Below are 13388 nucleotides of genomic sequence, written 5' to 3'. Positions count from 1 at the left end.
TAAATTTAAGATTCTTTCAGTTGCATCAATAAATTAATCAAATCAGTTATGTTTATTTCTTATAAACCGCAACAGAAAACTTTCTAAGTAGAATCAATTTAATATATCTTGAAAATCTTACAGGAAGATAAGACGCCATATCGTATAGCGATAGAGAAAGGACACCTTACGGTTGCTGAAGCTATTGAAGGTTATACAAAAGAACTTAAACATTGTCTCAACTTTTGTCGATGCTGCTAAAGCATTAGTAAATCCGTCAATTTCAACAGTTTCATAATCCGGTTTGTCATTTCACAAAATTGGCAACTACTACTTAATGAGGCAGCCTTAACACTGCCTAATACTATCAGTTTCATACATAATTATATATGTATTTATTAAAGATATATACATACTGTCGATATATGTAGTTAAAATTCACCGCATAGGTGTACGACTCGTATTTAACGTATGTTGTATACATATGCAATAGGCTATATTTATTAAACCACTTAAAATTGATTGCTAAATGAAGTACCGGCTATAAAATCATCTATCTAAGTAATTATTCTACTCTTCAGTAGAAGCTTATCTAAAGGAAAATGATACAAATTCGAAATCTAAATTTTTAAGAACCAAACATATTATTTAGGCATTTTATCGAAAGAGATCACCTAAAGATGTCAATTATAACGGTTATTCCAATATACGTACTGAAACTATTTTAAAATATTTTCGACTTATAATTTAGATGATAATTATTATCTTAAAACTGATCTTGAAGATTGAGTTTAGAAAACAAAGTAATTACGAAATTATTTATCATTATTCTTATCTCTAACTTTCTACTTTAACTGTATTCACTGTATATATATTATTATAATTAACTAATTAATAAATCATAATTCTCGGATGATTGAATTAAGTTATTCTGCTTTTGTATTTTATGTTACTAATAGAAATTTATAATTACATTCCATTATTTAGCTGTTCCGTTCATATATTGCAAAATTAACATGAGCTGTATTTCCGCTGTGGATTGCTATAATTAAGTAACTATATATATAATTGAATGATGCAATTTGTATGATAATAGTAACTTATTGTCTATAAAAATTTATTTTACCCTCGATTGCCTAGTATAATCAGTTACATTGTTGGCAATATTATGATATAGTCGTATGTGGCTAGCTGTTTAAATTAATAAGAAGAACAAAATATATCCACCTAACCGTGATCTAATCTTACTCTAGCCCAATAATTATTTACATCCTCTCCTTACCATTAAATTTCATTTAACAGGCCGTGACTGCAGAAAGCTAGTAAAGCTAAAGTTGATCATGCAGTATTGCCGTAATAGCGAATAGGAATATTTATACAATGACGCATTTAATGTTTACTTTTTTATTGTCTTCAAATCGTGTTATAGTGCATCTACAACAAGTCACCCATTTGACATGTCCTAGGCAATTTAGTTTGTCATTACCTAAACGTCAATGGCAGATTTGGAAATTACATTAACAATAAAGGAGCATAAAAAACGATTAGTAAAGATATTAATAACTATCTCGTTAGTATATAAAAACATTCAGAATTTGGTCATGCTGAAGGTAATGTAATCACTAAAAATATTGCAAAACCTGTTGAATTGTTGCCAAGGTAGCCTAAATATAAGCTGCCAAATAATAATTGTACATCTGAAGTTATTATTTATACAATAATTAACTGACTTGATCTTTGTAAATACCTCATACTAACGATCATAGCAAGATTTTGATATATCACAGTAATCAGATCGCTGTGCTTAACACTTATATATTTAGGAAGATTAAACAACAATTTCTAAACTAGCTTTATCATTCGACATTGAAATAGCGACATAACATTTAAGAAAAATTAGCAAGTTGCAAAACAACAACTATAATCCAATAAACTATGGAACAAATTTCATCTTAAAATTAAAAATTACAAAAAGTTACTTCATCTTCCATATATTAGTAATTTACAGCATACAAATTAGTTTTTACTACATCCACAACATAATTGTAGAAAACAATCCAACATTCCTTATTTTACATCGGAGAACAAAAATGTAATGAAATATGCAGCGTGATACCGCAATAACAATATTAATTTCTTACATCATTTATCTGGTATCATAGGTGCTATAGTTTGCCGATATGAACAAGCATATAATATTTGTTAGACGAAAACTAATTACTTAAAATTACGACAGAATATCTAAAGTTATTTCACGGTACATAACTCTATGATATACAAGATTTTCATTATTAAAAAATTTTCAGAAATTACTGCATTCTACAATCTAACTTGATACTAAACAATTATAACTTTATTCGATCTGTACAATGCCTACTTAGGGAGTTGTAAACGGTATTTAGGTCGCTGCGGATTCCTCAACGTAAAAATCACCTGTTTCATCGCAATCTTCCACATCATGTAATGCGTCATTGCTTAATCTACGAAGTCTCTGAATCACTTCATCGCTTAAATGATAAGTAATACTTGACTCCGTTTTCGCAACAATAGTATCCGACTCCATTCTGCGGGATTCGTTACTGGTTTTGTCATTTTCAGTTGACTCATCATCCAATTCATCATTAGATATCGTTTCGCTATCGTCATTGTTGTTGGATGATCCGGTAAATGTAAATTTAATATTATTATCGTTATCATTAAGGGACTCTTTTTCAAGGTTATCTACTTGAGGTACATCTTTGGTAGTTTGCCTAATGTAAATAAGATACCAAAAATTTCATAAGATTGGATAATTACAATATCCTCGTTCATTACTACAAAGCAAAAATTTCGTTAATAAGAAAGTGTTGACTTAGGTAGCAAACTGTAGGCCTAAGTACCCTTCCAAATATAAAATAGTAATAGATGATAACTACTTCTGTTATTAATAGCTCCACAATAAAGTGATTTTTGTAATTCCTTACTCCATGGATGGGCTAGTTAAGATTTTCGAATTGAAGTAATCTCGGTTTTCTTGTAAAGCGTCTAAAATTTTATTCGCATCAGGATAAACCAGATCTGCCCAGGTTTCCCACAAAGGTTGAACGATGAAATCAATAAATCCAACCTAATTAAGAAACAAATTCCGTAATAAAAGAATAAGCTTCGAAAGATATGGAATGTTAAGTTTTGAAATCGATGGTTTATCATCAATTACCTAAATTCAGTATCGTTTCAAAAAACTATAAATTATGGCATACCTGAGACTTTTCAACAGAGACACTGTGCCGATCCATCATCGGGCTAACAGCTAATCCTAAATTTCTTTCTTTATCACCCTATGTCGTAATTGTTAAAGATATATATATATATCAATACAGAAATACAAATATTAAAACTGAAATTTTATGTATTAAACAAATAAATATACCTGACACCAACACTCTTCTAAGACCCTCTTAACCCATTCTTTGTAAAGATGTAACGGTTTAGTTGGGTTGCTTAAATCCGCACAATGAACGCAACATTGCAAAATCTATTATTGCGAATAATATTAAGATCTATTCACGCCAATTTACCATCAACTTAAAACAACTTGTAACTTACTTTTATCCTGTCAGAATAGTTATTTATGGAAAGCGAAATGCCTTTCGAAAACTTGTGAGCTTCTACCATAGTTCGCAGATCAGCCAATAAAGACATATGCTTTGACATATCTGTTGCAAGAACCTAATAAAGAGCAAATTTCTTATTATAATGGATCTCAGTGTTTGATGGAATTAAACAACACATACCATATCGATAACCATTTTTCTTAATGACTGCCTTTCTTTCTTTGAAAGATTAGCAAAGATATCGCACCCATCGTTCTAAAATTAACAAATTAAAATACCAACAGTTAAATACGAATCCTACTACGGATTATGTTACACTAAATCATTCAATCTCTAAATATTTTAACCTGTAAAAGTTTGAAAGCCATAGCAAGGTGATGATTTTCTAGTACGGATACATCGTTATAGATAATTGCTAATTCTGACACTAAAATATAATAATTTTTAGAGTATTTTCGATGAGTAAGCACGAATAGTATTACAGGTTATTAATTTTGATTCATATTAAGACAGTATTTACTAGTTTGTATTAAAAATTGATTATTCAGTCCGGGATGATTAACATCATGAATTGCGCCGGCAAATATTGCAGCCAATATTTCTAGGTCGGTAAATACACTCTGTATTCCGAATAATATCATAAGTTAGCGTTTTGATTTTTGTAGGTTGTTATATACTATCAATTACGGTATCTATCAAATTATCCTACCGATAAAACTGGGGAAGAGAGCAGAACATGTACGGATTGTGCAACATCAGCTGCATGAATGTTATTGTGATAGTAGTTTTCTTTTCGGTAGTGTTTCTACAATATGATTCGACAAAATGTAAACTTTACAACAGATTTCGTCTATCGCATTTATCGAAATTATACTCACTTCCACAGTACCAATATATCGTAATAAGGTGGGGACAGGAATTTTAAAAGTTTCGAGAAAATTTCTTTTCTGCATTTAAAAGTAGAATTATAATTAAATAAATGATGACAATTATTAATAATTAAATATTCCAAAAAATGCAGTTGATACCTGTAAAATCATGTAAGTGACACATGTCAATGGTCTACCATTAGTGAGCTGATTGACTTCAAATACTTCCAGTCCCCACTGATCAATTTTTTTCATACACTTTTAAAATTAAAATTATCTTTGAATTAGCAAAAAACTATTAAATAATTTAAATATAGTCAATAACTTTAGAATTTAATGTACAAAAGAATTTTCTACAGTAATAAATTTGCCAACCTTACTGAGAGCCCTCTCATCGACATCATTTACTCCAAATCTGTGATACATTGATTATGTTGAATAATTATTAGTAATTAAATTACTTTACTATACAAACACAAATATATCATAAATTAGAAGCTTAAGAAATAACCGTGAAACAGGTTTAGACATTTGTGGTATGCGAGGGGACTTTTTAACCGTTATCTGTGACAGCTCCTGTATTTTAGACTTCCCATCCTGTGAAGATACGTCCATATCCGTCTCGTTTTCATCTGAAGCTACATCACAAACAATATCATAAACATATTTAGAAATTTCACTCTACGATGTTGTAACCATCGATCTATACGCACTCAGGAAAGTCTTGCTTAAGTATTGAGATACTTGAGTTCCAGATTTGCTAGCATCGGAGAAATGAGTTAACTCTTGAGCAAGTAACTTCCTGAACTAAAAACATAGGAAAAGATGCAATCAGCATCATGAATTTAATTAAATCTTATAGATTCATTATTATTTTCCTAACACACCTTACTGGAAGCCATATTGCTGACTGATTTATGTACTTGAAGAGATTGGAGTTGTTCCAGACACCAATCAAAATTTTGCAGGGTGTCTAATGCCAACTGCAAAATTTGTTATATTATAGCTTATACTCTGCTTATAGATTGGCAAATGTTATAATATAACAAACAAAACTATACCTTTCTATAATTTTTGTCAGTATGAAACATTCTAGGTACAACATGTGCTGCAGCAGCTGCCCCACCAAGTGATCCTCTCCTCCTAAAATATTATAGTAAAATTGATAAAAAAAATTATAGCATCATAATACTATACAATATAACTACAAAATTTTAATTCGTATCACATACTTGTCGATTTGAAGTTTCGTTAAAATTACGAAGTTATCCCTAATGCTTCCTAGTGTTTGCATAACCTACGATGACAAAATGTGAGATCAGTTTACAAACTACCTTTACTTTTTTAATTATTATAAAATATCTATGACAAAAATTAATAATTTGGTTACCGAAATAAATAAAGCACAATGCATAACCATAAATTGAAAGCTAATATTAAAACAAGATGTAGGTTATACCTGAGCAAAAGGAGTTACAATTTTCTCTTCTATCCTATAATTCAAGATAATTAAATACCGTATTACATATATACATATATATATTATATATATTAATTATAGATAATAATAACAACAAAAAATCTAATTGATGATACCTTTCCATTGAAAATGAAGAGGATCTTGATCCGGGTCTTGGGCTATGATGAGAATCCTTCTCATCATTTTTATACAGGAAAGAACTACGCCGATTGACATGATGTTGGACATCCAAGTTCGTATGATTATCCGATGTCCCGTTATAGGAATCCATGGACATTCTAATAATTGCGATAGTACTCACCATTAATACAATATAACGCTATTTCGACTTGGTTTGAATGGTGTAAAACTTTTTCAATTTCATACTACTGATACACATTTTGTAAGCGATGGATAGCATTCAACTGTGTGCGGCAGTTACTACAAATCACGACGTATAAAGCACTGCAGTTGGCGCTACAGTGCAGTATTATATTAATTATTATCTACAATAATCATTTTTGGGCATATGCACTGCTTCATATTTACGTTAACAAAATTGTTTATCTTTTATTCGATTCTAAAGTAATTGGATATTACATGTCATGGCCACGTAATAGCGACTACATAAAACTACTGTTGCATTTTAACTTCTGTAGCATAGTCAGTTTAAATAAAAGCTGCATAATGCATCATGCGAATATTAGTTGCGAATATCTGCACAAAGTCAGTGTACCAATATGATACATACTATGACTAATTTTACTACTGTGCAACACTGCATTCATCGTTCGTAATCAATATTGGATAAGGTAACATCTACTCGCAAGAAATGAACTATTAGCTATCATTGTTAATAACGATGTCAGAAATGAGTACGGATGCTAAGGAATTAAAACATTGGGTTAGTAAATACGTATGCGAAGTATTACGAGCAGGGTGTTAGACTAGTAATAAATAATTACACCATTAGAGGCATTAAATTAAAGTATTTGACAAAATTTCAATCAATAACGATATAATCGATTAGTTTACTTTTTTCAATAACACCGATAGTAACATAAGATAATATGCTAATGCTGTCAACTAAAACAAAAGAGCAGACAAACTATGATCACATTCCGGTATTTTCAGTTTGTTATCTACTACATTTTACTGTTAAAATAGCTCTCTCGGTATAGTACTACCAATTAATGGATAAAAGCCTAATAGCTATCCTATAATAATGTAAACTACAGCCCAATAAAAGAATACCCGTCTGATTTGCATAGTAATCAGTCGGCTCTAAAATTCATTTTAATAATGTTATTATAAATTTATATCTTTAGTGTGTTGGTTAAAGTTGTCAGAAATATCGCTAAACTAATCCAGCTACGATAAAGTACTGTAAAAATGGAAGGAACCATGACCAAATGAGTTAAAATCTAATTTCAATTATAACATTGTAGTACCACAAAGAAACTGGTCAACAGTAGTCGTAAGTTAAATTGACAAAAAATTTGCATTACCCATATAATAGGAATTTTGTCTGATACTATACGAATTACTCTGGAATTTTAAATAACTTCTGTTTACTGCAGCCAACAAGATCTGAATCTTATTACTACGTTGTAGGAATACTATTGTCAATTTTCAACAAGCGACTATTTACTTCGAAAGATTTCGAGTTAGCACTGCATGTTGATGCTACTTCCTATGATATCGTAATATCTACTATTAATACTGTGTACCATTGCATTAACTAAGAACTTATATCAATCAATCAATAATGTCCTGTAAAATAAATTCTGTACATAGCATTGAGATAGTATTTTTATGGACTAATACAATACTGTCAATTACTTGCTAGACAACTAGTCATATTGCAAATACGCGTGTGCTACTAGAAAATGCACAATCACGCTAACTAATACAATTAGTTATAAAGCAGTTCTTTCAGATTATATTATAGTTGTCACTAATCTTTCACGTTACATTTAAGTACCTTGCAAGTAAATCCATTACCAATGCACTTTTGGAATGTTGTACGAACATCGAATTAATTTAAAAAAATGATTATCGTAAATTATCGAACGGGATTGTTTATAGGTTTAATTCACGCCGATTACTTGACTATTGTCGTAGTGAAGTGACGAATGGATAAAAAATGTTTAACAAGGCACAAATAGAACATTGTTTTAATATAATAACGTATCCCTAGAACTAAATGATCTTGTTTTGTCGTCGTCATAACATGATCAACATATTAATTGATGGTAATACCGAGAAGCAAAATTCCTGTCACTATGTCAAAAAGTATGACGTTAACAATATCCTGAGTAAAGTATAATTGTCAGATGATAATCGATGATGTTTATAGAGTACAAAATCAAAAGTATAGTATTGTTGGAAATTTTTACAATTCAATAAGTCGTTGATCGAAGCATAACACTATACAATTTCTCTAACTGCAATCATTTGATACGATTAACTGCCTTCTAACTTAGGACCCGCTAGTAGAGGGTAGTACTGTACAACTAGGCGATCATTCTACTATTTTATTATGAATTTATGATATAACATAAGGCACGGTATACTGAAGATATTTGCCGTTGAATAGAAGATTGTTTGATTAGCTAAAATCAAGCTACAGTATTGATTATCTAAATCATCTATTTTATACTGTATTGAATTGATCAAAGAAAGGACTCGTGTTTGGATTTCTCATTACATCCAAAATTATGGCAAAACATTTAAAAGAATCAAAAATTCTACGATTGACAATATTTTGTAAATGGATATAGTTCATATTGCAGTATACTCTATCTCATAATATTTAAAGTTCTTTCTGACTACGAACGTGTATATTCTCGAATACTTCATACGGGTAAAATTGAAGTTAATTTACGTTAGCGAATTTGAAAATCATTTATTTATTAGATCTGCATTGCTACGTTGATAATACGCTCGAATCTCATTTTACTCTACCAAGTTATTACTTTATGTAATCTAATCAGCACAGAATAATTTGGTATAGTTTTAATTGCCATATATAATAGTACAAGTCTACATTCTACGTCATTTATTGGTATACAAGTACTTGAAACGAATTTAACGGACTGATCTAGTAACAATTTTTGAATCAACACTGTTTAAAACTCGTGTTACTTTGAGTGCTAAATCCATCAGGATTGAATTATAAGAATTAAAACGCCTATATCTAGTTCTATGAATCAATGCAATTTCCATACCTGTGATTGTTAACATCATTGGAATTTGTATCTTCATCATCTTCTATCCATGCAATGGAGGGTTTTTTATTATTATTATTATTATTATTGTTGTTGTTTAGGTTGGAAGTTCTATCGTCGTTTTCATTGTGATTATTGTTTGAAGACATTTTATTTGTGCTTAGTCTACTATCCGGTTATAATACGTGCCAATACTACAATCGAAAATATATAAAATAGACAATTTTATAAATTATACGAGTATATTAACGCGATTAAACAGAGAGCAGGATATATTACAAAGCTGTGCTATCAAAAGAACTTGTTTTTATTAGCCAGAAACTTGGATAATTTCCACTATAGAGAACAGTTGCCTACTGTTCTCCGATTGTATTGCATGGGGTTTGTCTACGTATACTGTATTCCATAAGAATATGTAGTACAGTACTATGCTAGCGCTAGCTAGTATATTTTAAATTCTATGAACAATTTAAAATAGCAATCTAATACAACGCCCTGCTCTATTCCATATGTATAATATTACTGTGTGTGGTCTGTTTCTTTGTGAACAATGTCGATAATGATGATGATGACGACGGTAAATAGCAGGCAAGAAAACAAAGCAAAACTCCTATGGATACCACTAAGAAAAATTGATTTTCAGCGCTGTCAAGGACTATTATCCAGCAGACGATTTGCCAATGATTATTATAATAGAATCTTTGACGGTTGTACTAATATGCAGAAGTACAGTACAAGCGATGATCGCAAAGGATTGACAGCGTTGAAAAAGTAACAACTTTCATCATAAATTGCCCGTCATAAAATCAATTGCTTCTATGCTGAAGACAAAGTTAGCAATAATTTAACGATGCATAACCGTACAAGCAGTGATGTCTTAATATCCATGTACTCGTACAACTCGAATACATTTGAATAACATAGAAGAGATACAGTTGTTTTCAACATCTCAACGTGAGTTTATAAAATAGCTGAGGGCTTTAGAAAATGGACGATTAAATTAAATTAGTGGATAGAAGGAGTGTTTTTAAACTGAATAAAATTACATTACAATTTCAAGCATGAAATAAAAAATCTTTACAATCTTGAATATTCAATTCTTACACGGAAAACATGCTATAATACATCAAATCCATTTTTAAAGTGAGAGATTTACCAGTAACATGACAGTAGAGTACTTAAATATTCGAATTAAATCCAATTCGTGGGTCCGTCCTTTCGATTGAATATTTTTTCAAAATGTACCGTTATTCCTTAAAGAAAACGTAGGGATCAAGTTGATTCAAATGTGGCTTTTGGTCATTTCCCTGATGTTGCTAACGACATACTCGTATTCTACCGTATTTAGCTACTTCCGCCGCTGCGTATGTGTACATCAAGACAAACATTGCCTTTTTGATAGTATAACTGGTGTATTAAGCAAGACAATGTATTGACATAAAAGTTTGACGATATAATAACTTAATCGTCTACAGAATAACTGGCGACATTGTAATACCTGTAGTTCCTTTTATAGCTAGTTACTCCTGATCGCAATCCAGTTGATTATCAAGCATATCATTTCAAAAACTATTCCAATTTAGCTCTTCGCTATGTTCCCGTATGCTACTCATAGAGTTCTATACATACGCACAGTCAAGAAATAGGATCGACGAGATATACAGTATATGTTCATCTCCATCTTTTCCATCAAAGCTCTCTCTTTTCACTCTAGTTCACTCTTAGTGTCATTGCTGCAGAATACCAAAGGTCAAGGTTGGTAAATTACTTATACTTTCAAATTTCGTGTGATAAAAAATGGATCATCTATCAATTAATTTTCCGAATCAATCTAACTTTAAAATTTAGGCCGTATAATAATACAAAAAATCGCGGAGCAAAAAGATACTTGAGTGATTTTTTCTTTTTGGATTGATCGACCACAAATAAACTAATCGACAACAACACTTTTAATACGACTCTCAGTTCATAACGAGGACTACCAGTATTACTTACATTGACCCAAAATTGCGTCCAAATTTTGAATGGGCAAAGTTGTTGGTCAAATGCTAGACAGTGATGACTACTGTACATCATTTTAACAAGACTCCCTACTGGAAATAAAAATATTTCCATTCTTTGAGTACTCCAACGCTGCAAATGTATGAACAGTATGTCATCACTTTTGTTGCATAACTGTACAATTATAATTTATTTATTGCAAGTATGGATCAAGCTGGATAATATAATCTTTCAATGCTGATGATTGATAGCTTGGCTGTTCAAGAAGGATGACTACTGTGATGGGATCTAGTCCGCTTGATCCGATTACAGTACATGTATTGGTATCCTATTTTATTATTGTAAGCCGTCATCTATTTCAATTTTTTCAGTGTCAATCACGATGAAGTGGTTCTTTAGAATCCTCTATTGTAGATTGGCTACTTCAGAGCTCGATTGCGGTTATGTTCTAGGTGTAGAGATGGATATTGCCATGGTTAAAATGGAGCAGTGCCATACACTGAATTCGTTACTACCCGCAGTCGATTGGCAGTTTGAAGGGGAAAAATGATCTCATTTTGTGTCATGCAACAGCAGTCCAATTGTGGACAATCCATGGCCATTTGCGACGTAATGTAAACACTTGTAGAGTAAGCAAATCAACATTTAGCTAGTGTATTGGTAGAACAGCAACTTGCCCTTTCTCAGTAGTAATATCAAGACATAACGAATGAATTGGAAATAAGTAATCGCCTTCAGGCTTATGATCGCTTTCTCATCAGTTGTAATTATCCGGAAATTCCTGACATTTTTCTTGTGGAACAATCACTCAGCGATACTACTAAACACTTTTTTTTTTGCAACGACACAAAGCAGATACAGAAAGTAGAACAGAGCATCCCATTAGTATACTGTACAAGGACGCTGTACTCCATGTTGATGATATGGACAGTCATAAAAAGAAGTAGCGTTTATGTTAGTATCATTTTTATCGAGGATCAAGTAGTTTTACATTACTCATCAATCCATCGAGTGTTCCTGTCGCCATATTCATCCAATAGTCCAAGCGATTTTTTGTAGCCTATGTACAGCAGTGTATAATATACAAGTATTGTATTGGAACCCTTTCTCCTTCAAACTCGACACTCCTCTCTCTCTCTCAATACAGAAGCCCCCGTACCGCCTGCAATGGTAGAATTTGGCGATTGAAAATAATAATATTACCTTAAATGATCATCCTATTCAATAGTCCATATTAAGTTGATGGAAAGATTGAAAGGTTTTCGTGATCTACGGTCTGATCCAGGGTAGGTTGCGGGGATTTGAAAACCATTCATCCGATTCTGACTGTTGTTAGGTTATAGTGTTACAAGACTGACATCGAATTTGTCTTGCCTTACAACAGACTTTGGCAAGGACGGAAATCAATTTAGTGGAACAAGGAAAAGATAGTTGAAAAATAGGCTCACTGTTGTATCCTTGTGTAGAGGTTATTAATAGAGCGGTTTGATACAGTTAGCAGCCGCCTTGCTTGTAGTCAGGCAGTTTTTCCAAGCAAAATGGTTTATGCTGGAATCTGGATTGAGCTACTGTATGATGCTGTACTAAATCGATTGGAGAATGGACTCTTATAGTGGTTGCTTTTGAGCGTTGCTATTGGATTGATCGACTATAGTTCATCTTTCTAGGCTAAAAACGAGCTGTTGGAAAGGAGAAAGAGAAGAGTTTACTCTTGTTTTAGTCTTTTCAAAATCTCTCATTTGCAGTCTATTCTGCTGTAGGACTCGTACACAACATGTTGATACTGTCTGTACTGTACTAAATAGATTCGAGAATGGACTGTTTAAGCGGTTGCTTTTGTGCGTTGCTATTGGATTGATCGACTATAGTTCATCTTTCTAGGCTAAAAACGAGCTGTTGGAAAGGAGGAAGAGAAGGTTTTACTCTTGTTTTAGTCTTTTCAAAATCTCTCATTTGCAGTCTATTCTGCTATAGGACTAGTACAGGAACATGTTGATACTGTCTGTACCGTACTAAATAGATTCGAGAATGGATTGTTTAAGCGGTTGCTTTTGAGCGTTGCTATTGGATTGATCGACTATAGTTCAGCTTTCTAGGCTAAAAACCAGCTGTTGGAAAGGAGAAAGAGAAGAGTTTACTCTTGTNTTAGTCTTTTCAAAATCTCTTATTTGCAGTCTATTCTGCTATAGGACTAGTACAGGAACATGTTAATACTGTCTGTACTGTACAAAATAGATTGGAGAATGGACTCTTATAG

At 31.9% G+C, this 13388-nt stretch overlaps 1 protein-coding gene across 1 annotated transcript; it reads right to left on the bottom strand.

The window, feature by feature from the left end:
* Window positions 1-2938: 2938 nt before the first annotated feature.
* Window positions 2939-4696, bottom strand: TRIADDRAFT_50458 (uncharacterized protein; the record flags this gene model as incomplete). Its single annotated transcript, XM_002113892.1, has 10 exons — window positions 2939-3085; window positions 3219-3296; window positions 3389-3493; window positions 3565-3687; window positions 3753-3827; window positions 3920-3999; window positions 4093-4192; window positions 4282-4377; window positions 4451-4519; window positions 4601-4696. The coding sequence occupies 10 exons, from the start codon at window positions 4694-4696 to the stop codon at window positions 2939-2941; spliced, it is 969 nt and encodes a 322-aa protein (XP_002113928.1).
* Window positions 4697-13388: the final 8692 nt, after the last annotated feature.

This window comes from Trichoplax adhaerens, genomic scaffold (assembly GCF_000150275.1).
Source record: "Trichoplax adhaerens TRIADscaffold_7 genomic scaffold, whole genome shotgun sequence".
NCBI classification, from domain to species: domain Eukaryota; kingdom Metazoa; phylum Placozoa; class Uniplacotomia; order Trichoplacea; family Trichoplacidae; genus Trichoplax; species Trichoplax adhaerens.
This window is presented reverse-complemented; position numbering and strand designations above follow the sequence as displayed.